The sequence below is a fragment of the Oncorhynchus mykiss genome, chromosome 26 (assembly GCF_057628025.1).
Source record: "Oncorhynchus mykiss isolate SJ-2025 chromosome 26, ASM5762802v1, whole genome shotgun sequence".
Lineage (NCBI taxonomy): Eukaryota > Metazoa > Chordata > Actinopteri > Salmoniformes > Salmonidae > Oncorhynchus > Oncorhynchus mykiss.
Genome location: NC_143047.1, coordinates 30143905 through 30168504, shown reverse-complemented (window position 1 = coordinate 30168504; position 24600 = coordinate 30143905). Strand labels below are relative to the sequence as shown.

The following is a 24600-nucleotide window of genomic DNA, read 5'->3' as shown; positions in this document are numbered from 1 at the left end:
TGTACAGCCAGGCAGAGGCTAGCCAAGGGCCTCCCTCTTTGTCCCTACCGTGGCTTCTGATTGAGGGCTGTGAGCCAGCTGCTGTGTGTGTGTGTGTGTGTGTGTGTGTGTGTGTGTGTGTGTGTGTGTGTGTGTGTGTGTGTGTGTGTGTGTGTGTGTGTGTGTGTGTGTGTGTGTGTGTGTGTGTGTGTGTGTGTGTGTGTGTGTGTCCAGTTCATGTATGTCCGTCATCACAGGGTGGTGGTGGTGGGAGCCAGCAAAAGAGTGGAATAATTCTGCTTGATAATAAGCAGAGACACACTGCATCAGCTTTCCATGTCAAAGACAGGGCCTGCAACTTACTGAGACATACAGTGCCTTGCGAAAGTATTCGGCCCCCTTGAACTTTGCGACCTTTTGCCACATTTCAGGCTTCAAACATAAAGATATAAAACTGTATTTTTTTGTGAAGAATCAACAACAAGTGGGACACAATCATGAAGTGGAACGGCATTTATTGGATATTTCAAACTTTTTTAACAAATCAAAAACTGAAAAATTGGGCGTGCAAAATTATTCAGCCCCCTTAAGTTAATACTTTGTAGCGCCACCTTTTGCTGTGATTACAGCTGTAAGTCGCTTGGGGTATGTCTCTATCAGTTTTGCACATCGAGAGACTGAAATTTTTTCCCATTCCTCCTTGCAAAACAGCTCGAGCTCAGTGAGGTTGGATGGAGAGCATTTGTGAACAGCAGTTTTCAGTTCTTTCCACAGATTCTCGATTGGATTCAGGTCTGGACTTTGACTTGGCCATTCTAACACCTGGATATGTTTATTTTTGAACCATTCCATTGTAGATTTTGCTTTATGTTTTGGATCATTGTCTTGTTTGAAGACAAATCTCCGTCCCAGTCTCAGGTCTTTTGCAGACTCCATCAGGTTTTCTTCCAGAATGGTCCTGTATTTGGCTCCATCCATCTTCCCATCAATTTTAACCATCTTCCCTGTCCCTGCTGAAGAAAAGCAGGCCCAAACCATGATGTTGCCACCACCATGTTTGACAGTGGGGATGGTGTGTTCAGCTGTGTTGCTTTTACGCCAAACATAACGTTTTGCATTGTTGCCAAAAAGTTCAATTTTGGTTTCATCTGACCAGAGCACCTTCTTCCACATGTTTGGTGTGTCTCCCAGGTGGCTTGTGGCAAACTTTAAACAACACTTTTTATGGATATCTTTAAGAAATGGCTTTCTTCTTGCCACTCTTCCATAAAGGCCAGATTTGTGCAATATACGACTGATTGTTGTCCTATGGACAGAGTCTCCCACCTCAGCTGTAGATCTCTGCAGTTCATCCAGAGTGATCATGGGCCTCTTGGCTGCATCTCTGATCAGTCTTCTCCTTGTATGAGCTGAAAGTTTAGAGGGACGGCCAGGTCTTGGTAGATGTGCAGTGGTCTGATACTCCTTCCATTTCAATATTATCGCTTGCACAGTGCTCCTTGGGATGTTTAAAGCTTGGGAAATCTTTTTGTATCCAAATCCGGCTTTAAACTTCTTCACAACAGTATCTCGGACCTGCCTGGTGTGTTCCTTGTTCTTCATGATGCTCTCTGCGCTTTTAACGGACCTCTGAGACTATCACAGTGCAGGTGCATTTATACGGAGAGTTGATTACACACAGGTGGATTGTATTTATCATCATTAGTCATTTAGGTCAACATTGGATCATTCAGAGATCCTCACTGAACTTCTGGAGAGAGTTTGCTGCACTGAAAGTAAAGGGGCTGAATAATTTTGCACGCCCAATTTTTCAGTTTTTGATTTGTTAAAAAAGTTTGAAATATCCAATAAATGTCGTTCCACTTCATGATTGTGTCCCACTTGTTGTTGATTCTTCACAAAAAAATACAGTTTTATATCTTTATGTTTGAAGCCTGAAATGTGGCAAAAGGTTGCAAAGTTCAAGGGGGCCGAATACTTTCGCAAGGCACTGTACTGCATCAACCTGCTATGTAAAAGACAGGGCCTGGAATTTACTGAAACACAACAATGAAAATGTAAAAAAGTGTCATTTAAAATAGCAGCGCAGGAGGCATGTACAGTGGGGAGAACAAGTATTTGATACACTGCCAATTTTGCAGGTTTTCCTACTTACAAAGCATGTAGAGGTCTGTAATTTTTTATCATAGGTACACTTCAACTGTGAGGGACGGAATCTAAAAATTAAACAAATCCAGAAAATCACATTGTATGATTTTTAAGTAATTAATTTGCATTTTATTGGATGACATAAGTATTTGATACATCAGAAAAGCATTATTATTATTATTTGGTAGAGAAACCTTTGTTTGCAATTAGAGAGATCATTCATTTCCGGTAGTTCTTGACCAGGTTTGCACACACTGCAGCAGGGATTTTGGCCCACTCCTCCATACAGACCTTCTCCAGATCCTTCAGGTTTCGGGGCTGTCGCTGGGCAATACGGACTTAGAGCTCCCTCCAAAGATGTTCTATTGGGTTCAGGTCTGGAGACTGGCTAGGCTACTCCAGGACCTTGAGATGCTTCTTACGGAGCCACTCCTTAGTTTCCCTGGCTGTGTGTTTCGGGTCGTTGTCATGCTGGAAGACCCAGCCACGACCCATCTTCAATGCTCTTACTGAGGGAAGGAGGCTATTGGCCAAGATCTCGACATACATGGCCCCCTCAATACATCCTCCCCTCAATACGGTGCAGTCGTCCTGTCCCCTTTGCAGAAAAGCATCCCCAAAGAATGATGTTTCCACCTCCATGCTTCACGGTTGGGATGGTGTTCTTGGGGTTGTACTCATCCTTCTTCTTCCTCCAAACACGGCAAGTGGAGTTTAGACCAAAAAGCTCTATTTTTGTCTCATCAGACCACATGACCTTCTCCCATTCCTCCTCTTGATCATCCAGATGGTCATTGGCAAACTTCAGACGGGCGTGGACATGCGCTGGCTTGAGCAGGGGGACCTTGCGTGCCCTGCAGGATTTTAATCCATGACGACGTAGTGTGTTACTAATGGTTTTCTTTGAGACAGTGGTCCCAGCTCTCTTCAGGTCATTGACCAGGTCCTGCCATGTAGTTCTGGGCTGATCCCTCACCTTCCTCATGATCATTGATGCCCCACGAGGTGAGATCTTGCATGGAGCCCCAGGTCGAGGGTGATTGACCGTCATCTTGAACTTCTTCCGTTTTCTAATAATTGCACCAACAGTTGGTGCCTTCTCACCAAGCTGCTTGCCTATTGTCCTGTTTGATTGAGTGTGTGGACAGGTGTCTTTTATACAGGTAACGAGTTCAATCGGGTGCAGTTAATACAGGTAATGAGTGGAGAACAGGAGGGCTTCTTAAAGAAAAACTAACAGGTCTGTGAGAGCCGGAATTTTTACTGGTTGGTAGGTGATCAAATACTTATGTCATGCAATAAAATGCAAATTAATTACTTAAAAATCATACAATGTGATTTTCTGGATTTTTGTTTTAGATTCCGTCTCTCACAGTTGAAGTGTACCTATGATAAACATTACAGACCTCAACATGCTTTGTAAGTAGGAAAACCTGCAAAATTGGCAGTGTATCAAATACTTGTTCTCCCCACTGTATGTATAATCTGATGACTGTCTATGCAGAGTAACATGGGAGGAATTTTGATTGGTATCTTTGAACTTATTATTTATGTGTCACTCACTCAAAAATCTGGGAATTCAAAGTGATAGTGCCAGTTACGTTCCCTAATCCCTAGTGCACTGAGATGCATGTTGAGTTGTCGGTATGCTGGAGAGAATGCAAGTTAAGGTGAAAAGTGTAATATCCTTCTTTAGAGTTATTGTGATTTTGTTTTGAATTTGTTGTCCATTCATTGACTAACTAATGACCTAGAACTACACAAATGAGGCATCATGCACCACATTTTTGGAGGGGACACTGGTGGCCAAATGTGATTTTTTTGTTGTACATTTTGCGCAAAATGTACGATATTGTGTGTATTTTCATTGTGCTCCGTCAGTTGGATGAGCAAATGGCAATGTACCACCCACACCTATAGATCTTGAAGGGACTATGTAAGGCTGTTCTATTCCTATTGCTTTTCCTCTGGGGGTCTGACAGAACAGTGTCAATCACAACACAATGAGAGCACAGGCAAGGACCAGGGTGGTCGAACAGTGTCATCACAGCTTAACCAAACAGAAGACCAAAGAGATGATGAAACTGACATCCACAACTTGCACGGCAATTCTGTGAAAAACTCACTGAGAACAGCACATGTTATATCACTAGCATAAAAATATCACAGAGAAGTAACCATAGCAAAATGTTCTATTGCATTTAGACCCACATTTGTCCCAGTATATTTGTCATATACAGGATCAACAAGCTTGTTGCTGTGGAAGGTCAGTCATTGTAACAAAACACTTTTTTGTTTGGAAAGTGGGAGCGATGGGACTGGATGCCTGAATTTACAGCTCTTTTGAATGGACTTTTAAGGCTGGTGTCATCATTCTGATTGACAGGGTCATATGATACTTTAGCACCACGGGCTGTATCAAACACTAAGCATGCACTCTGTTTAAGAGAAGAAAAAGCGCAGTCACCCATTGGGCCACATGAAAGTCCCTCTGCTGTTTTAGAGGGCACGTTTTCCAATGGTAACCAAGTCACACACTCGTGGTGGCCTAACTTGCTTAACCTAATTCGTAACATTTGGAGGACAACCAACTCTTAGATGGCCTTGTGGCTTCTGACTAAGCATTGTTCCATATGGATTTATCTCCTCCACAATGCTGGAACAGATATCATCAAAACTCTTTTCTACAGATTCTTTCCCAAAGGCAGTTTTCCTTGTGGTGGTGGGGTATTGTACTTAAAATGGTTCGAAGGCTAGTTTTGGAAAATGTGATGTGCTCTTGTGCCTATTTGTAGGCTTGTTATAAATAGGTTTGGCAGGGTACACATGCTCATGTTTGTTTGGAAATTGCACAGTGCCTTGAGCCGGAGAGAGTGGTGGGTCCTTATACAAAGAGACAAAAGGAAAGCTATGAATGGTGAGTTTACCTCAGAGATCTGATGGAAGATAGCTTGTCGATGAATGATGATATAATGGATGTGTTACCAACTGAACATAACAACATTACTTTGAACAAACATCTCTGTTGCTGATATCAGTCTCTATAGTATAAGGCATTTCACTACAATTGATGAAGACAATAGAAGTGTTTGCTTTTTTAAAAAACATGTTTTCAAGCTCATAAATATTTACCAAAAAAGGGAATAATCTTGATTTTGTATCTTGTTATTAAAAATAACTTAGTGTCATCTTTATCTCTCTTTCAGCAGCTATCTCCCAGATTTAGAGCCACAGAAGCAAACCTAATTTGTTTTGGTGGATGTACATCATCATCTGTTGCCTTCTCCGAGGAAGTTTCTCCTGGGAATTTAAGTTTGAAAGAGAAACTCTATCTGTTGGAGAATGAGTTCCAGGAGGCTGATGACCCGCTCCTACTCTGCGGGGGACGGGAGGTCCAGCTCCCACAATGGAGATGATGTCATAGGGAGTAGCAGAGCCAGCAGCCGCAGCTACCTCTCTGATGTCAGGCCTGAAAACAGGTACACAACCCCTCAGCTCAACACAGGAAATATTACTGTACCTCAACAAGCAACAAGAAAGTTAGAATATGTTTATTACCACATCCCTCTCCTTTTGAAGTGAAGGTTAACCATTGATTCAGCATCATTGCATTATGAGGTCTTAATAATAAAACAATAATCATTGAATTTATATTGCCCTTTTAAATGAAAATGATTGGATGGCTTTCTCAGTGTGTTAGTTAGTTGGAGATAGCGGTGTTAGTTATATTTACATAACATTTACATTTGAGTCATTTAGCAGACACACTCATCCAGAGCCAGTTATAATGCATTCATCCAGAGCCAGTTATAATGCATTCATCCAGAGCCAGTTATAATGCATTCATCCAGAGCCAGTTATAATGCATTCATCCAGAGCCAGTTTATAATGCATTCATCCAGAGCCAGTTATAATGCATTCATCCAGAGCCAGTTATAATGCATTCATCCAGAGCCAGTTATAATGCATTCATCCAGAGCCAGTTATAATGCATTCATCCAGAGCCAGTTATAATGCATTCATACAGAGCCAGTTATAATGCATTCATCCAGAGCCAGTTATAATGCATTCATCCAGAGCCAGTTATAATGCATTCATCCAGAGCCAGTTGTAATGCATTCATACAGAGCCAGTTATAATGCATTCATCCAGAGCCAGTTATAATGCATTCATCCAGAGCCAGTTATAATGCATTCATCCAGAGCCAGTTATAATGCATTCATCCAGAGCCAGTTATAATGCATTCATCCAGAGCCAGTTATAATGCATTCATCCAGAGCCAGTTATAATGCATTCATCCAGAGCCAGTTATAATGCATTCATCCAGAGCCAGTTATAATGCATTCATCCAGAGCCAGTTATAATGCATTCATCCAGAGCCAGTTATAATGCATTCATACAGAGCCAGTTATAATGCATTCATACAGAGCCAGTTATAATGCATTCATCCAGAGCCAGTTATAATGCATTCATCCAGAGCCAGTTATAATGCATTCATCCAGAGCCAGTTATAATGCATTCATCTTAAGACAACTGGATGAGTCAACCACATATTAAAGTCATTGTTGGTTTCCATGGTGTCGTTTACTGCATTTAGGACTGTTTGAATGGCCAGCTGATAGGCAACACTCACTACCGGCTCATAAAAAGCTATGACCATGAAGGTCAGCTCTCAGCTCTTTATAAATAAACTGCATCTCCCTGCATGAGCCTGTGTAAAGGCAAACCGTCTTCCAAAATGCATCCTACAAATAGAAGAAAAGTTCATGAAAATCCAATCTTCCTACTACTGGGTATGTCTACTTATGGCCAAGTGCGTGCTGCAAAACTATCAAGTCAAGTGAAAACATGTATTCTTAATTATAATTAAATAAAATATTAATGGTACAGATAGTATCGCCATGTAATACTTTCTGACGTCACTTAGTGTTTTTCCACTGTCAGTGGTTTGATTTTGTTTCACTGTAGACACTAGGCAATAGTCAGTCAAAATACAATCTCAAATAAACCATGGCCTTAGCAGCATCCTATCTTAATGATCTGGCCGAGAGACTGAAATAGATGACAACACCAGACAGAGTGACTAGACCTACACTTAAACACTCTGTTTGTGGCCATGATTACAGGCATGACATATCCACCAATTAAGATGTTGCACTCTATGGTGTATGGAGTGATATTAGTTCCAACAGAAGTGGAATCTGAATTCAATCATTTTCAATTCAAAATACATTTCTGAATACAAATGCAGTTTTTGTTGGCATTAATTTCACTCAATAATGAGCCTTCAATACCTGCATTCTGTATTGAAAGCACTATATTCATATAGAGTCATGTAAAGTTGAAGTCAGAAGTTTACATACACCTTAGCCAAATACATTTAAACTCAGTTTTTCACAATTCCTGACATTTTAAAATTCTCTGTTTTAGGTCAGTTAGGATCACAACTTAATTTTAAGAATGTGAAATGTCAGAATAATATAATTATTTATTTCAGCTTTAATTTTTTTCATCACATTCCCAGTGGGTCAGAAATGTACATACACTCAATTAGTATTTGGTAGCATTGCCTTTAAATTGTTTAAGTTGGGTCAAACGTTGCGGGTAGCCTTCCACAACCTTCCCACAATAAGTTGGGTGATTGTTGGCCCATTCCCCCTGACAGAGCTGGTGTAACTGAGTCAGGTTTGTTGGCCTCCTTGCTCGGACACACTTTTTCAGTTCTGCCCACAAATTGTCTATAGGATTGAGGTCAGGGCTTTGAGATGGCCACTCCAATACCTTGACTTTGTTGTCTTTAAGCCATTTTGCCACAACTTTGGAAGTATGCTTGGGGTCATTGTCCATTTGGAAGACACATTTGCAACCAAGCTTTAACTTCCTGACTGATGTCTTGAGATGTTGCTTCAATTTATCCACATCATTTCCCGTCTTCATATTGCCATCTATTTTGTGAAGTGCACCAGTCCCTCCTGCAGCAAAGCACCCCCACAACACGATGCTGCCACCCTCATGCTTCACGGTTGGGATGGTGTTCTTTGGCTTGCAAGCCTCCCCCTTTTTCCTCCAAACATAACGATGGTCATTATGACCAAACAGTTCTATTTTTATTTTATCAGACCAGAGGACATTTCTCCAAAAAGTACTATTGTTTGAACGTACAGATGAACGTGGTACCTTCAGGCGTTTGGAAATTGCTCCCAAGGATGAAACAGACTTGTGGAGGTCTACAAAAAAAATTCTGAGGTCTTGGCTGATTTCTTTTTATTTTCCCATGATGTCAAGCAAAGAGGCACTGAGTTTGAAAGTAGACCTTGAAATACATCCACAGGTACACCTCAATTGACTAAAATGATGTCAATTAGCCTATCAGAAGCTTCTGAAGCCATGACATAATTTTCTGGAATTCTCCAAGCTGTTTAAAGGCACAGTCAACCTAGTGTGTATAAACTTCAGACCCACTGGAATTGTGATATAGTGAAATAGAAATGAAATAATCTGTCTGTAAACAATTGTTGGAAAAATGACTTGTGCCATGCACAAAGTAGATGTCCTAACCGACTTGCCGAAACTATAGTTTGTTAACAAGATATTTGTGGAGTGGTTGAAAAATTAGTTTTAATGACTCCAACCTAAGTGTATGTAAACTTCCGACTTTAACTGAGTAAGACATATCTCATTACTGTAAAATTAATTTCATATGGACTAAAAGATGTGAATTTGATAACCAATTTGATAACCAATTAAATGTAATAACCAATTAAGGGCATTTGATAACCAATTAAAAGCATGACAATTGGTGATAGTTTATGTAAGAACACTTCTTAGTCCATCTTCATTCATGCCAGAACACCTATACATTGTGCCTGATAAGCTGCTTCTATTTGCATCCTCTCTGCATAGCTACTCCAGTCACAGCTATTCTCAGTACAGGCCATCAAGGTACTGTCATGTATTTGTTTCATGAAATTCATTTAAACTAACACCAGCACTTGCTATCTTTTAGCTTTCCTTTAGCCTGGCTTATGTTGTCTCACCGTCATGACATTGAGATGGAACAATGTGTGCTTGGTGAAGTATGTTGGCTGATATTTGATTATTGTGATATTGGACTGCACAAGATATTGCATCACAAACTACATAACACCCATTTTGACCTCTGCAATTCTTATGGAAAGCAAGACAATCCATGGATATCAAATCACTAGGATATGGAATCACATTACCTTACAGTATGTAGGGTTGAATGTGTTGATAAAAATGTATTTATATATTTAACAAATTATTGCATTTTATATTCTATATATTTTGTCTGTCTTCCATTGCCTGCATAGAGGATTACATATTTTGAAAAGAGCTTTGGCCCAGGTGAGAGACATTTGTTTACATTTGAAAATGTAACTAAGTGTGTTATGCAGGAGCACCCTACATTGTGTTATGCAGGAGCACCCTACATTGTGTTATGGCACATTTAACGGAGGACACCCAGCCATCCTTTGAGACGACATTAAAGTCAAGAGCCGTATCTGAAACCTGTAGCATCCAGTTCACCTGTGAGGTGTCAGGTAAACTCTCCTCTGGTGTGTGAGTGGGCGCAATACCTTGTTTGTAATAGCCTACATACTTTGTTGTTGTACTTGCTAACCACTATTATCTATCTGAAGATTTTACAGTAAGTGTGAAATGTAGTCTCTATAACTGTTTCTCTGTTTCAATTTGACTCCAGGTCACCCCGCTCCTGAAGTGACATGGTATAAAGATGATTTGCAATTGGACAGATACTGTGGACTACCTAAATACAACATTTCCCGCAATGGACAAAACCATTCACTGCACATTTACAAGTATGTATCAAGATCATAATTGTAATTTGTATTGAAGATGTTATACATTATCATATTGATGTCAGTTTGGTTTGTATTGATGCACACAAATATTATTTAAAACATTGTGCAGCAACTGTATAATACAAGTATCTATGATTTGTTTTCTTTACAGTTGCACTATGGAGGATGCAGCCATCTACCAGGCATCAGCCAGGAACAACAAAGGCATTGTGTCCTGCTCTGGAGTCCTTGAGGTGGGGACGATGAGCGAATACAAGATCCACCAGCAGTACTTCGCCAAGATCAAACTGAAGGCTGAAAACACACGCAGAGAGCTGGAGGAGCCCAAGCCGTGGGACAAGGAGAACCACGGGTCTCCTGGTAGTCGGCAGGAAACACTGAGGACCATCAGTCCAGACCGGTCCCAGAGGAAGCGACGGTCCCCCATGGACCCCAGCCTCAGTGCCCCCAGCTTTATGGAGGATGAAGTGGTTGAGGAGAGCACTCAGGCTCATGCTGGGGAGGCAGATGCCAGGCTACAGGACACACCTGTGGTGGGAGAAGAAAAATGGGAATCTAACAGGGTTGGGTCTTCCAATGTCAATGGACAGGCAGCCATTACAGAAAATAGCAGCAACAAATCGTATGTTTACGATTCAGTGCAGAAGTCTTTTGCTCCACACACACCAAAAGCATCACTGGCCAAGAAGAAGATAAAGATCTCCAATGGAGAGGATAGTGGGATGACGGCTGATAGCCAAGCAGGGAAGAAGCCTGAGGAGAGAGGGATGAGTGAAGAAAGAGAGGTCAGTGTGACACCCTGTCTGGTTGAGTCCTCACACTCACTGGGGTCATCAGAAGAGGCCCTGAAAGTGGAGAGTGCTGTTGAAACTTCAGCCTCAAAGACAGAGAGTGTAAAATACATGAATCAGTCTGAGAGAGCCCCACTGAACAACACTGTGTCAGTAATGGAAGAAGTGAAGGTCCAAGTGAAGGAGAAAGTACCTGTACAAACCCCACCACACAACAGAGAGCCTAGCATCCTTTCTCCTTCTACTGGGCTCCTCTCTACAGGGGAAACCATCTCAGGGAATAAGAGTCAGAATGCTGCAGTGGCTCAGGTGACCCAAAATGTTGGAAATAACAATATTATGGGGAGTCAGAGTACAGTTCCTCCTGTCACCTCATCACAACCAAGTCCTTCAGCTAAACTAAAACCACAACCAAGTCCTTCAGCTAAAATACAACCACAACCAAGTCCTCTTTCAGCGAAATCAAAATCACAACCACATCAACCAAGTCCTCCTTCTGTGACATCACAACCACAACCAAGCCCTTCAGCAAAACCACAGCCACAACCAAATCTTCCTTCTGCGAAACTACAACCACAACCACGTCAATCAAGCCTATCAGTAAAATCACAACTAGGTCCCTCAGTAACACCACAACCACAACCAGATCCTCCTTCTGGGACACTACAACCACACCAATCAAGTCCTTCAGTAAAACTACAACCAGGTCCCTCAGTAACACCACAACCACAACCAGATCCTCCTTCTGCGAAACTACAACTACAACCACAACCACAAATACGTCAACCAAGTCCTTCAGAGAAACTCCAAGCAAGTCCTTATGCGAAACCACAACCACAACAGATTACTTCTGCGAAACCACAACCACAACAGATTACTTCTGCGAAACTACAACCACAACCACGTCAACCAAGTCCTTCAATGAAATTACAACCACAACCACATCAACCAAGTCCTTCACCGAATTTACAACCACAACCAAGTTCCTCTGTCACACCACAACCACAAGCAAGTCCTTCAGTAACAACTCCAAAGGTGTTGAGCAACACACCAGAGAACATTGAGGTAGACGATAAGCCTTCTGTCCTGGAACACCTAAACAGCACCACTACTCCCCTAAAAGGTCAAACTGAATGCCCGGGGAAGGATTCAGCATCAGTGCTTGAGGTGCTAAACTCAGATACTTATTCCATTCATGGAACTGGAACTGCAGTTGAAGTTGCTGGGGAATCAGTGGAGTCAGTACTAACATCACCCTGTAAGAGCAGCGAGGCTGTCTCTGCCTTGCCTCAGCGTCTGTGTGAACAGTCAGGAGATCAGCTGTCTGTGGAGGAAACAAGCACGTGCCTAAAGAATGTGTCTTTGTCTCGGCTGCCTGCGCAGCTGGGTGGGGAGGTGAGTGTCTCTGCCCTGTCCCTATGAGCTCATGGAGTGCCTAACTTTTCCAAAACACACCAGCCAGATCAGATCAGTAACACAAGCATCCACAGGGCTATTATTAGACTTTACAAGTATGCCCCTCTCTGTGTGACAAGACGTATGTGTAATGATGCATGTGCTGGCACGGACAGCAGGTATATTACCACTGCTACATATCGAATGGCTGAAAACATGAATATAGAAATCACAGAATAGCTCAAGACTTCTGTTGTGCGTATGATTTGTGCAATAAGGATTTTGGAAGGTCAACAATCTTAGCTTGTGTGACAGAGTGGGTCTTTAAGGCGACTGTGAATGGTATTGGTGGTAGAAAACACATGGCATGAGAGTGAAAAGCACAATGGAACAGATGGTACAGCAATGATGCCTTAAAAGGTTTTGGTTTGGTCCAGACATAGAGGCAGAGAGCATGATGGGTAATATTTTTGCTCTCCTTGAGAGTTGAGCTGCACTGTTATCCTCGTCTTTTAGTTGCGCTGTTGGTCGCAGCCATGCAAACAGAGAGGAAGATGATGTCGTTTTTGTCTCTCATCCAAAGAGGTGTAAATCATTTTAGGCAATGATTATTTTTTCTCTCCAAAGAAGACATTTATAATTTCCTACTATTTGGGCTTTTTGAAACACTGCATCTTCTACTGAACCCAAGAAAAGGAAGGTATGGAAACAAAGTACTGTGAAAATACTGCTGAGACAGACTTCTGTCCACTCTGTTCCATCAAGCACCCCTTTGAATGATCCAAATGACATTGTCTCCCCACTAAACCTAAAAATATTAAATGTTCCATGTCTGTCTGTGCTTAGTCCACTGTCATGCTGTGAACACTGTGTGAGAGAGCGAGACAGGTTATAAAGCACTTTCTTGTTTCAATGAAACCAAAGTAGGCCTACAATAGATTTTTGTACAATGTGAACCTAAGAGCATACTCTCCCTTCTGTACTTGTTATTGTAAATGTTCATGTACTCCCCATTTCAATATCATTTGTCAGTTGATTCTTCAAAGGGAATGCATTTTTATTTCACACAACACCATATTTTAGTTCTGTGATATTGAAATCAAAGTAGAAGCAATGTGAATGGTCCTTTCAGTAACTCTGGACTTATCTCATTCACTGATGAAGTCACACCGGAGCCAATCCCTCTGGTGCTAATTTCAGCTGACCAATTAGATCTGGTGCTTATTTCAAATGAGTTACATATCTCTTACTGTTTATCTAAGACTAAAGGAACATGAGCTCAGACCAGGAGTCAATCTCACAACAGATCCACATGCACTCTGCACCTGGTCAAAACATTAGACTACCTCGTCCTGTACTGTGGGACTGCACTGTGTTTGTGAGGGTATTGTTCATCTCCATGGCTCATCAAAGGACATATAAAGTGAAGTAATAATAATCTAATAATCAAATGAGTGCAGCTTAACAACGCTACACCCCAGTAGCACTATTAGACAGTAATCAAATATTTATATCTGAGGGGTTGAACCTGTGTGAATTATAGTGATTTGACTACAAGCCATAGCTGTCAAGTCAAGAACAGTTTGTGAGATAGTAACAGAGTTATAACTGGAAAACAGGATTGCTTCATCCATTGACCAGGTTCCAATTAGTAAATATGTCTCTGCACTCAGCACTTAACACGAGAGCGAGCTCAAAATTGAAAACAAGATTCATTCGTTAGATACATTATATGACCAAAAGTATGTGGACACCTGCTTGTCGAACATCTCATTCCAAAATCATGGGCATTAGTATGGAGTTGGTCCACCCTTTGCTGCTATAACAGCCTCCACTCTTCTGGGAAGGCTTTTCCACTAGATGTTGGAATATTGCTGCGGGGACTTGCGTCCATTAATCTACAAGAGCATTAGTGTGATCAGGCACCTGTCTTGGGTGATTAGGGCTGGCTCGCTGTCGGCGTTCCAATTCATCCCAAATGTGTTCGATTGGGTTGAGGTCAGGGCTGTGTGCAGGCCAGTCATGTTCTTCCACACCGATCTCTACAAACCATTTCTGTACGGACCTCGCTTTGTGCACGTGGTATTGTCATGCTGAAACAGGAAGGGGCCTTCCCAAAACTGTTGCCACAAAGTTGGAAGCACAGAATCTAGAATGTCAATCTATGCTGTAGCGTTAAGATTTCCATTCTTTGGAACTAAGGGGCCTAGCCGAAAAAATGAAAAATAACCCCAGACCATTATTCCTCCTCCACCAAACTTTACAGCACTAAGCATTCAGACAGGTAGCATATTCCTGGCATCCGCCACACCTAGATTTGTCCGTCGGACTGACAGATGGTGAAGCATGATTTATGATTTCAGAGAACGAGTTTCCACTGCTCCAGTGTCCAATGGCAGCGAGCTTTACACCACTCCAGCCGACGCTTGGCATTGCGCATGGTGATCTTAGGCTTGTGCCATTGGAACACAGGAGTTATGGTTGTTGATAATGGGCCTCTGTATGAATACTTTTAAATACATACTGACATTTTTTTAAAACTAGTAAACACATCTGCAGTCGACAGAGCTTTGCACATTGTGGATGTGGAATGTTTGTCGGAGAAAAGGTGGAGACCTGGTTGCCAGGTTGTTATTTTCGTAATCTTTACCACTTAACTTTAACTTTGGTGACTTGTTCATAAGATGATGCTTTTATTTAATTTCACCCCTTTTTCTCCCCAATTTCGTGGTATCCAATTGTTTTTGGTAGCTACTATCTTGTCTCATCGCTACAACTCCCGTGGGAGAGACAAAGGTTGTAATTCATGCGTCCTCTGATACACAACCAAGCCACACTGCATCCAACCCCGAAGCCAGCCACACCAATGTGTCGGAGGAAACACCTGGCAACCGTGCATTGCGCCGGCACAGGAGTCGCTGGTGCGCAATGACCGGCCAAGCCCTCCCTAACCACTCCCTTAACCACTGCGCCACCCGGGAGGCCATGCTTTTATTTTTGATGTGTATATAACAATGATGTGTGTTTATGTGTCATGGATATGACTGCAGCAAAGTATTTACAGAATGTAAATCTGTCTCTGCTTTTATTGTGCCTCAAGGTTACAAAGAACCACAGACAGACAGAGAGAGAGTGGAAGGGAACACCTGTCGGGCAAGAACCTGTAATACTAACCATCCGGAGAAAGCTGGACGGACAATCACCTTCGCCACGACAACGTTCTCCATCGTCATCGGACAGAGAAGTCACAGCAAATGCCAACAAACGATCTCCTACTTTGCACAATCCTCTGAGCCAATCGGCCTCTGACAAAATAATGCAGGGCACACAGGATCATTCCAGGGGATCAAATGAGAGCCATACATTACCTTTTACAGAGCCACTAAAGTCACCCCTGGAAAGCCCGGGTGTTGGTGAGAAAACCTTGGGGTGTAGTGTTTCCTCAGTAGGCCAGCAAGGCCAAGTTGAGATAGCTATAAAAACCGTTGGTGAGACAGAAATACAAGTTGACGTTAAAGTACAGGGTAATAATTTGGCTGAGTTACATGCACAGGGAGGCAGTTATGAGAGAAGAGTTGACATGGAAACTGTTTATAAAGTTAGCAAAGTTCAGGAAGGTGAAATTGAAAGACTTACGAAAGCACCTGAAAAGAAAACCGTTGAAAGTATAGCAGTGGCTGTATGGGATGAGAAGAGTATACCTGTGTTGAAGATAGCAGAATGCCAAGATCTTTCTCTAAATCCCCGCTTTCAGCCTATTATTCCAGACACATCACAGACGGCTGACACAACAACAAGTGTCCCAAACACAAACATCTCAGAGCAACAAACAAAAGCCCCAACACCTGTAGCCAAAGTCATGTCTATTGCCGAGATTCTAAGGTCACAAATGGAGAAAAGTGCCCCTACAGAAGTAAGTCCAGTGTCACCCATTTCAGATGCACCCATTTCAGTGGCACTTATTTCAGTAGCTACCATTTCAATGCCCCTTATACAAAGTCTAAACACAGACCAACAACCTAAATGTCCCCCATCAACTGACATACAGGATGTGACAATGCAAAGTCCAGAGTTGAGGATGGATGAGACAGAGTACAGGCAGGAACCTGAGAAAGACACTTGTAAGAAGGAAACTGATACGTCTGTCGGTTCTATTTCAGCTTCAAATGTAGAATATAGATTAAATACCTCTGAACCAGAACGAGTTGAGTCCCCCATAGTTAGTCCTATGACTGAAGCCTCACCTAAAGCTTTTGTTATTCCTCCTATCTCTATTGTAGACATGGATGGCACTTTAGAGAACAGTAATCCTCCTGTATGTATAGTAATGGACATTGAAAGTGTCATGGATACAGAGCGGGAGCATCTTTTGGATCACAATGCTGATATTAGTCTGGCTGCGAATAAGGATGGTCAAAAAGAGTCTTCTCTTGTTACTCCTGAGCAGAAGTCCCTGGACATTACAGTTCCTCCTCCATCCATCTCATCTGTTACCTTTCCTGCAGAGAAACAACAAACACTAGAAAATACAGTCAAAGGGATGGATTCTTCACACTCACTGCCTCCAGTGTTCAGCAGTCGACATGGCAGAGACAAAACGTGTGCTTCTCCCCTTTCGGAGCGTTCAACAGAATCTAGCTCACTTCCTAATGCCACTGAGAACCAAAGTTTTTCTACAAAAAATACAGGATTGACGAACAACATTGCAACCCCAACATTGCAACCTGTCAGTGAAAAACAGAGAGACTCTTCACCAGATACTGGTATGATTTTAGGTTGGAGTGAAGCATGCGAACCTGATGTTCCTCAGCCTGGTCCTCAGACTGTACGAAGGTTTGATACCAACGGTTCCCCAAGTAGTGAGACACAAGGGTCAGTACCTGTTCCCACCATTCCGTTGGATAGCGAAAGCTCTCCATCCAAGGAGGTGAAAGTTGGGGAATATTCAAAGCCAGACTCTTCAACATCTGTCTCAGTCACTGAAAGCAGTACTGGCCTGCTGAAGGGATCAGACAGTGTGTCCCCCATGCCCTCAGCCACACCAAAGGAGCTGGCCTCCGGCGCTAGACGCAAAATCTTAATCCCGAAACCCAAAGGAGAGGACCCTGGAGCTGTTGCTTCACAGATTGACACCCAGAGCCCCCAGAGAGAGGAGGTCCTCAGGATGAGCTCCAGGCTATGCCCAGAGTCCTCCTCTCCCATGTCCCCTGGGCTGTCCCGCAGGTCGCCCCTGCTGCAGCCCCCCAATGGCCAGCGCACCCCTCCAACAGAGAGACGCTCCCCACTGCTCAGTAGGAGGAAGCTGGCTCCAACACCAGAGACCCTCAAACAGAGCCAGGAACCTGCCCTGGAGACAACCGGCACTACCAAGACTGAGGAGAAACCAGTTGAGAAGGACAAGCATAACCCATTCAAAGGTAAACTCCTTTCAAGATATATCAGCTTAGTGTAAAAAAAAATTTTTTTAAAAAAGGGTTGGCTGATGTTGGCATACTTTTAGAGAGTAGCTAGTCTTATTCAACTAAATTAACCATTAGAGTCAGTGTAGTTTCTTTGGCTAACCTCCAGTAGGGAGTGCTATCGAGAGCCTTCGTGCTTCCTCTGTTTGCTTTGACACTGTCACGAGATGGATCGTCAGTTATAGATATAGAATTAATAGAACTGGCTTACAACCTCTAAACCTGGCAATTTGACTGGGGATGCTTGTTCTATTCATTCTATTTCTATGAGGCCAGCTACTTGCCAGGTGGGATTACATGGAGGCTTAACTGAAATAGTATCCATATTACTTTAAGTTAGGAAGCTGAAACATAAGAAAGTGTTTATCTTTACCTAGTTGTGCCTGTCTATCGGGAGTCCCTCTCTTACTCGCACTAATCTCTCTCTCTCCCCTCCTCTCTTTATCTCCCCCCTCTCTCTCCAGCTCCTCAGGTCATCAGGAAGATTAGAGGAGAGCCCTTCTCAGATGCGGCAGGACATCTGAAGCTGTGGTGCCAGTTCTTCAACGTTCTTAGTGACTCCACAATTAAGTGGATCAGGGATGAGGTGGAGATCGCTGAGGTTAAAAGAAGGTGAGTCCTCCATGCAGGCTGCCTTGACGTGAAATGCTGTAGCCAAAATGTGGAAAATATTGTTTATAAAAGGGATTCAACAATAAAATAATCACGACGGTTTTCCTGATGGCAACAATGATAAGGTGTTGTAGAGACACCATGTGGCTGAGAAATTCTAGTTAGAGCTTTCTGAAACTCTGTTTATTTTGCTGTTCTGTCCATCCCTGATGGTGTGTTTCCCAGTGCAGGAGATGAGACTCAGGTAGCGTTGGCTATTGTCCAGACGTCCAGCAGAGACTGTGGAGTTTATGGCTGCACCATCACTAATGAATACGGGACAGACACAACAGACTTCCTACTGAGTGTTGACAGTATGTACACTAGTGTCTCAGTTCAATCTCTGAAGTTGTTTCAACACGTTATCTCCTATATCTTTATATATCTTATCTCTCATTCTGTCGACTAGAATCTATTTTTTGCAGTACTCTCTGGAGTCTTTTATCTCCTATATCTTTATATCTCTTATCTCTCATTCTGTCGACAAGAATCTATTTTTTGCAGTACTCTCTGGCGTGTTTTATCTCCTCTATCTTTATATCTCTTATCTCTCATTCTGTCGACTAGAATCTATTTTTTGCAGTACTCTAGCGTGTTTTATCTCCTATATCTTTATATCTCTTATCTCTCATTCTGTCGACTAGAATCTATTTTTTGTAGTACTCTCTGGAGTCTTTTATCTCCTATATCTTTATATCTCTTATCTCTCATTCTGTCGACTAGAATCTATTTTTTGCAGTACTCTCTGGCGTGTTTTATCTCCTATATCTTAATATCTCTTATCTCTCATTCTGTCAACTAGAATCTATTTTTTGCAGTACTCTCTGGCGTGTTTTATCTCCTATATCTTTCAAGTTTTATTTGTCACATGCACAAGTACAGTGAAATGCTAAACTTGCAAGTCCTTCCCAACAGTGCAGTATTCAATGTCAAATAGTGTAACAAAAAAACTGGAGAAATAAGAAATAAGAGAGGAAGCAAAATAAATAGAAGAATGTAAGTTATATACAGGGTCAATGCCAGTACCACATTTACAATGTGCAGGAATAGTGGAGTAGTTAAGGTTGATATGTACATGTAGGCAGGGATCAGGAGGAAGTGACTGGTAGCAGGATTAATAATAATAATAATAGTAAACAATATGGCAGCCATATATGTGGAGGGTAGGTGTGTGCGTGGTGGTGAGTGTGTGTATATGAGTGTGTGTGGGTGTTAGTGTGGGTTTGTGAGTGTGCAAGAAAGTCAGTGTAGGCGTGATAGGTGGATATGCATCAACTGGGCTGAAACGTGACTGGTAGCAGGAATATATAAATACTTAGCATCTCGCAAGCTCTTATTCTTTCTACTCTGTCTTTTTTGCAGTACTCTCTGGCATGTTTCTGCGTGAGGATCAAGAAGGTAAGATTACATTTGTCTATTATTTGTTAGGATGTAATTGGTGTTCAACACTGTCCGGTCACACCCCATCATTTGCTTTGTGAGGCACCTGATCCCCAAGCTTACATGAATGGTTAGCGCCGTTCAACTAGCCATTCGTGGAAGCTTGCAGGATCAGGTGGCTCACGATGCAGCCTCATAATACCACTTCCAGTGCATTATATTTGATGATGTTACTATCTTTCCTCTCTACAGTGGGAGAGGAGATAGAGATGAGTCCACTACTGTTCACCAAGGGCCTGGCTGACTCTGGCGTCTGGGGAAGTAAGTTATTTGGGCGTATCATGATGGAGGAGGCCCATATAGGAGAGGGCTGCTCCCACAAGGCCTGCAGAGTGAAGGTCATCTATGGGCTGGAGCCAGTGTTTGAGTCTGGGACCACATGTTACATCAAGGTGAAGAGCCCCATCGCCTACTACGGAGTCAAGGAGGAGAGCAACCTGGTCGAGAGGAACCTGGCATTCACCCAACAGGTGAAGGGTTTTACTTCTTTAACATAAAGTAAATGTTTAATGAGAATCAATGGAAATTGGGCCAATGTAATGATATTATTGATGTTATGAAAGGAATCATTTAGTCAAAGCTCTGATCCCTAACCCAATTAAAGTTTTTCTGTCCGATCATGAATACAATCTTCTTTCCAAAAGGAATGTAGACTTCAGAACATCGCTCGTGAATACTGCAAGATCTTTGCTGCGGAATGTAGGGTGATAGGAACCTTTGGAGAAGTGCTGGAGTGAGTGAGATCATCAAAATGATACGAAACTTGCACATAAAAACAATGTTTTTTCATATTACTTCACTACTTTGTTTAGTCTTCTGTCATACCACAGTGTGTGTATGTTCTTGGTTATACAGAGTGATCCCAGTCCACCATATGTATCGGCCTGCCAACACCATTCCCCATGCCACGGTGGAGTCTGACCTGAAGGGGGTCTATCTGAGGTACTGTCTGATGGACGCTACAGGCCGGCTGGTCATGAGAACTGGCTCAGAGGCGGCACTGAAGTGTTGTACTCTGCAGCACTGGATCCTCCAGTGGACCAATGGAAACCTGCTGCTCACTCGGATGGAAGGTACAGTGTCCATAGTCTCGGATGACTAACTCTAGCAGGACAACGCTTTGGCTGAATAACAGAACAGGTGAAATGAACTGTAATTGTGATTGTGCTGCAGGTGTTGACTTCAAGATCACAAACGTTGGAGTTTCCATCAAATCGAAAGGGTTGGTAGGCCTATAATTTATTCTGTTGTATTTTCTGAACATTGTGTTCTAGAGATATTCATGACTACATAGATCATTTACAATTACAATTACAAATACTGTAATAACAAAATCTGTCACGAAGCTCTGTCAACAAACTGTTCCTTTACTCATCTGTAACATTGATTCTGTTGTTATTATTCCAGGTACCAAAGTCTCACGATCACAGAGAACCCCAATGTGTTTGAGCAGTTTGTCTCTCAGCACCAGTGTAACTACTACTGCGGCCTCCTCAGCCTGAGGTCCCTGAAGACACAGGACTCCCTGCAGACCCCAGCCAAACCCAAGTGCTCCAGGAGCCCCCTGCTCCACCGCAAGATGGGCGGCTCCTCCAGGTATGAACCACTGCCATTGTGCCCTTCAGCAAGGCACTTAAAGGACAACTCCACCCAAAAACTATTGTTTGGTATTTGGTTCATTAGTCCGTTGTTGATATAGTCCCAAAATGTTTTGCATGTCGGCAATCAAGTTTTCAAGATATGAAACGTTCAAAATGGAGAAATCTGTCCCGAATAATGCATTTTGCATCATATGATGCAAACTCAGCATCAGAGGATGCAAAATGCATCATTCAGGAAAGATTTCTGTATTTTGAAAGTTACATACCTTGAAAACTTGATTGCTGACATGAAAACATTTTGGGACTATATCAACAACGGACTAATGAACCAAATACCAAAAGATAGTTTTAGGATGGAGTTTTCCTTTAGCCCCCAAATCCTCTCCATCCAAGGGCGCTGCGCTGTGGCGGACCCTGTAACCTCTCAACGTGTGTGTCTAGGGGTGTTATTAAAAGGGTAGAAGTCGAAGTCTGTGCTAGCCAAATTGATTAATAAAGTACCTATTTCATTCAGTCCCCAGCCCTCCAGGAAGGCCACAGGAAGCCCACGGTTGATCAGAAAGCCAGCACAGCCAGAGGACAGCAAAGCCACCGCCAAGCACAAGGCCGTTGATGTTCCCAATGTTGTCCGAAGTTAGAATGGCTTCATCGGCCGTAGAAAGCAAGCAACTGCTTTTCTCAATAAAGAGAATAAATGCTGAACCAGATATGGAATTACTGCCAGACTTGTCCTCCCACCTATAGAGCTTTCGGGGAGCTGGGAGCCGGTCTGGGATGAAAGGCTGGTGACCCCTCCTCCAAGCCGTGACAGACAGACAGACAGACAGAAAGATGAGATCAGAAGGAGAAAGAGAAGGCCAGGTGAAGGAAGAACTTGAATGTTTCCAGAAATGACAGAAGCTTCATCCACATATTTTAATGAATTCTGTGTTAAAATAAACAATGAAATGCCACCTCAGTTTTAATGGGCATGTCGCCTCTGTTGCCAGAATCGGAGACAATGAAATGAATGACACACTAGTATGTCCTTCAAATTATTAAATTACACATTAATTTCACTAATGAATACATTCTTAATTTATTGAGTGGATCACATAAAATGTTAGGCTAAAGCTTTCACATTATACAGGGATTCCTATTGCATATTAGTAATAATTCACAGTAGTAATTCACAAGGTTAGCACGCCAGCTCGATTCAGGTCCCAACAACATGAACATTTAGGGGAAATACGTTTAAAGGGATTGTTATGGAGTTAAAGGTGATCTTCAATGGTGCACAGTGCTCAGGATAATAGTTCTGTTAAGAAAACTATGCCCTAAGAATGTAGCGTATATTGTTTTCCATGACACTGTGAATAAAAACGTGGTGCTTTTTATACTGTAAATGTGCCTACGTTTTCATGTTGCAGTGTATGACATTCCTAGAAAATGCTCACGGGATGCAACGGCTGTAAATTAAAATGAAATATATTGAAATTAAGCCTCTTATTGACCAGGGTGTGTTTTGAGTGCTACCCTGGAAACCATTTGACATGTAATGTATCTCAGTCGTAAATAATGACGTGGGCTAGCCGCTATGTCACTTGCTGTAATCTGACATATAAGTATCTGACATTACAGATGTAGGATCGTAATTTGGTCACCCTGTTGCAGGAGAACTGTACCACTTGGGTAATGATTTACCTTGACGACATATCCATAATCTATAAGCATTTCATGAACGTGTTATAACAGATCCCAACCACATTATTAAAGGTTAATTCAATATATCCATAGCCTATCTATAACTTAAGTAATGTCATCTATACAAGAGCTCATATTTAGGTATCTTAATAGATCCTCATTACAATGACAGTATAGGCCCATGACTTACTTTCTGCTTCTTCTTCTCACTTGGCTCAATGGTACATGAAGATCCCCAAAGGCTTGAATCATAAAGGTACATTTTACGGATCAAATTGTGTAGTTGAGGGTAAAGGTGTACCGGTTCACCAAACCCATGGTTCGAGTTATATTGGGGTTATGGTTCAGTTTCGGTAGAGCAGAAAAAAATAGATAGAAACAGTTTTAATTTGTGTTTATTTGAGAAAATACGCTAAATTTAAAGCACCCTATTTGTGGCAAAAGTCCAGTTTCTGTGACATCATTCACAATGTTTCTGGTATTGTCTGTTGTGACAAGGATTGTTAGGTTGGGCCTCAAGTAGAGGTCTAAAAAGTTGGACACGATCCGAAATTAGACTTGGGTCTTTCCCACCCGGTGTAATATGCATAAATAAATGTTTCAATTCAGAGACCCGCTCCGAATGGATCTGAGGACGTGGTCGGATCCGAGTGAGGGAAGTAGTAGAAAAATATATTTGAAAGCTACTTTAAACAAAGCTGATTAAGTGCAAAGGAGAGCAGGCTGAGCAGGGGCCTTGCAGTGTGTGTACTTTGAGTGAGTGAAACAGGAGCAAGGAGGGAGGGAGAGGCTGACTTGTGCTAGTAGACTAACTTCTAGCTTGTCATAGCTAGGTTATTTATCTTCCAAAATGATTACGTAGTACCTGTCTTGACTGCATCAATACAAGAGAAGCTAGTTAGCTAAGATAGCAAAAATGAATTTATTGCTGCAAACTTCCCGCAAGTTTGTGGCCAATTTGCTGCAAACTAAATAGTGTGCAACAAAATGTTGCCAGAAGTTTGCAAACGTTTGCCACTAGTGGTGAATCTGCAGCAAACCGTTGGCAACAATAATATTCACTATCACTAGTGGCAAACAGTTGATGACCAATCAAGGGGATTGGAAACAACTGTTGGAAATTGGAAACCAAGCTAGCTAGCTAGCTAGCTACAGTACCTACTAACATTGTCTGGTGAGTGTCTAACTTATTAATTAAACTTTAAAATGGTATTAGCTAAATGATGCCTATAAATGATGCCTGTTAGCAATGTCATGTTTTATCAGATAGAGTGAAACATTTGTTGATACCAGTTTCATTCTGTCTGCACCACGCCACTGACGTTAGCTATCATATTTGTGCACAATTCATGTGATTGGTAGCTAACTAATGATTTGTTTTTTTTTAGGTGTTTAATAACAATATTCATGTCAACACAGTGCATTCGGAAAGTATTCAGACCCCTTCACTTTTTCCACATTTTGTTATGTTACAGCCTTATTCTGATTAAATAAATAAAAATACTCATCACTCTAAACACAATACCCGATAATGACAAAGTGAAAACAGGTTTTTATAATTTTTTTCAAATGTCTTAAAAATAAAAAACAGAAATACCTTATTTAC

At 42.0% G+C, this 24600-nt stretch overlaps 1 protein-coding gene across 7 annotated transcripts; it reads left to right on the top strand.

Moving 5' to 3' along the window:
• The first annotated feature begins 4588 nt into the window (after window positions 1-4588).
• LOC110506758 (alpha-protein kinase 3) lies at window positions 4589-22787 on the top strand. 7 transcript variants are annotated; one of them, XM_021586606.3, is made up of 17 exons: window positions 4931-5044; window positions 5334-5606; window positions 9031-9069; window positions 9571-9692; window positions 9854-9971; window positions 10126-12160; window positions 15261-15671; window positions 15702-17577; window positions 18084-18231; window positions 18457-18584; window positions 19633-19668; window positions 19903-20180; window positions 20355-20443; window positions 20566-20783; window positions 20884-20932; window positions 21118-21306; window positions 21826-22787. In XM_021586606.3, the coding sequence occupies exons 2-17, from the start codon at window positions 5470-5472 to the stop codon at window positions 21947-21949; spliced, it is 5997 nt and encodes a 1998-aa protein (XP_021442281.3). In that variant the 5' UTR covers window positions 4931-5044; window positions 5334-5469; the 3' UTR covers window positions 21950-22787. The 7 variants fall into 7 exon arrangements, 6 of the variants coding, with proteins under 6 accessions (XP_021442282.3, XP_021442283.3, XP_021442281.3 ...); XR_005039798.2 differs by having other exon boundaries at window positions 15261-17577; window positions 18462-18584; XM_021586604.3 differs by having other exon boundaries at window positions 15261-17577.
• The last annotated feature ends 1813 nt before the right edge of the window (window positions 22788-24600 follow it).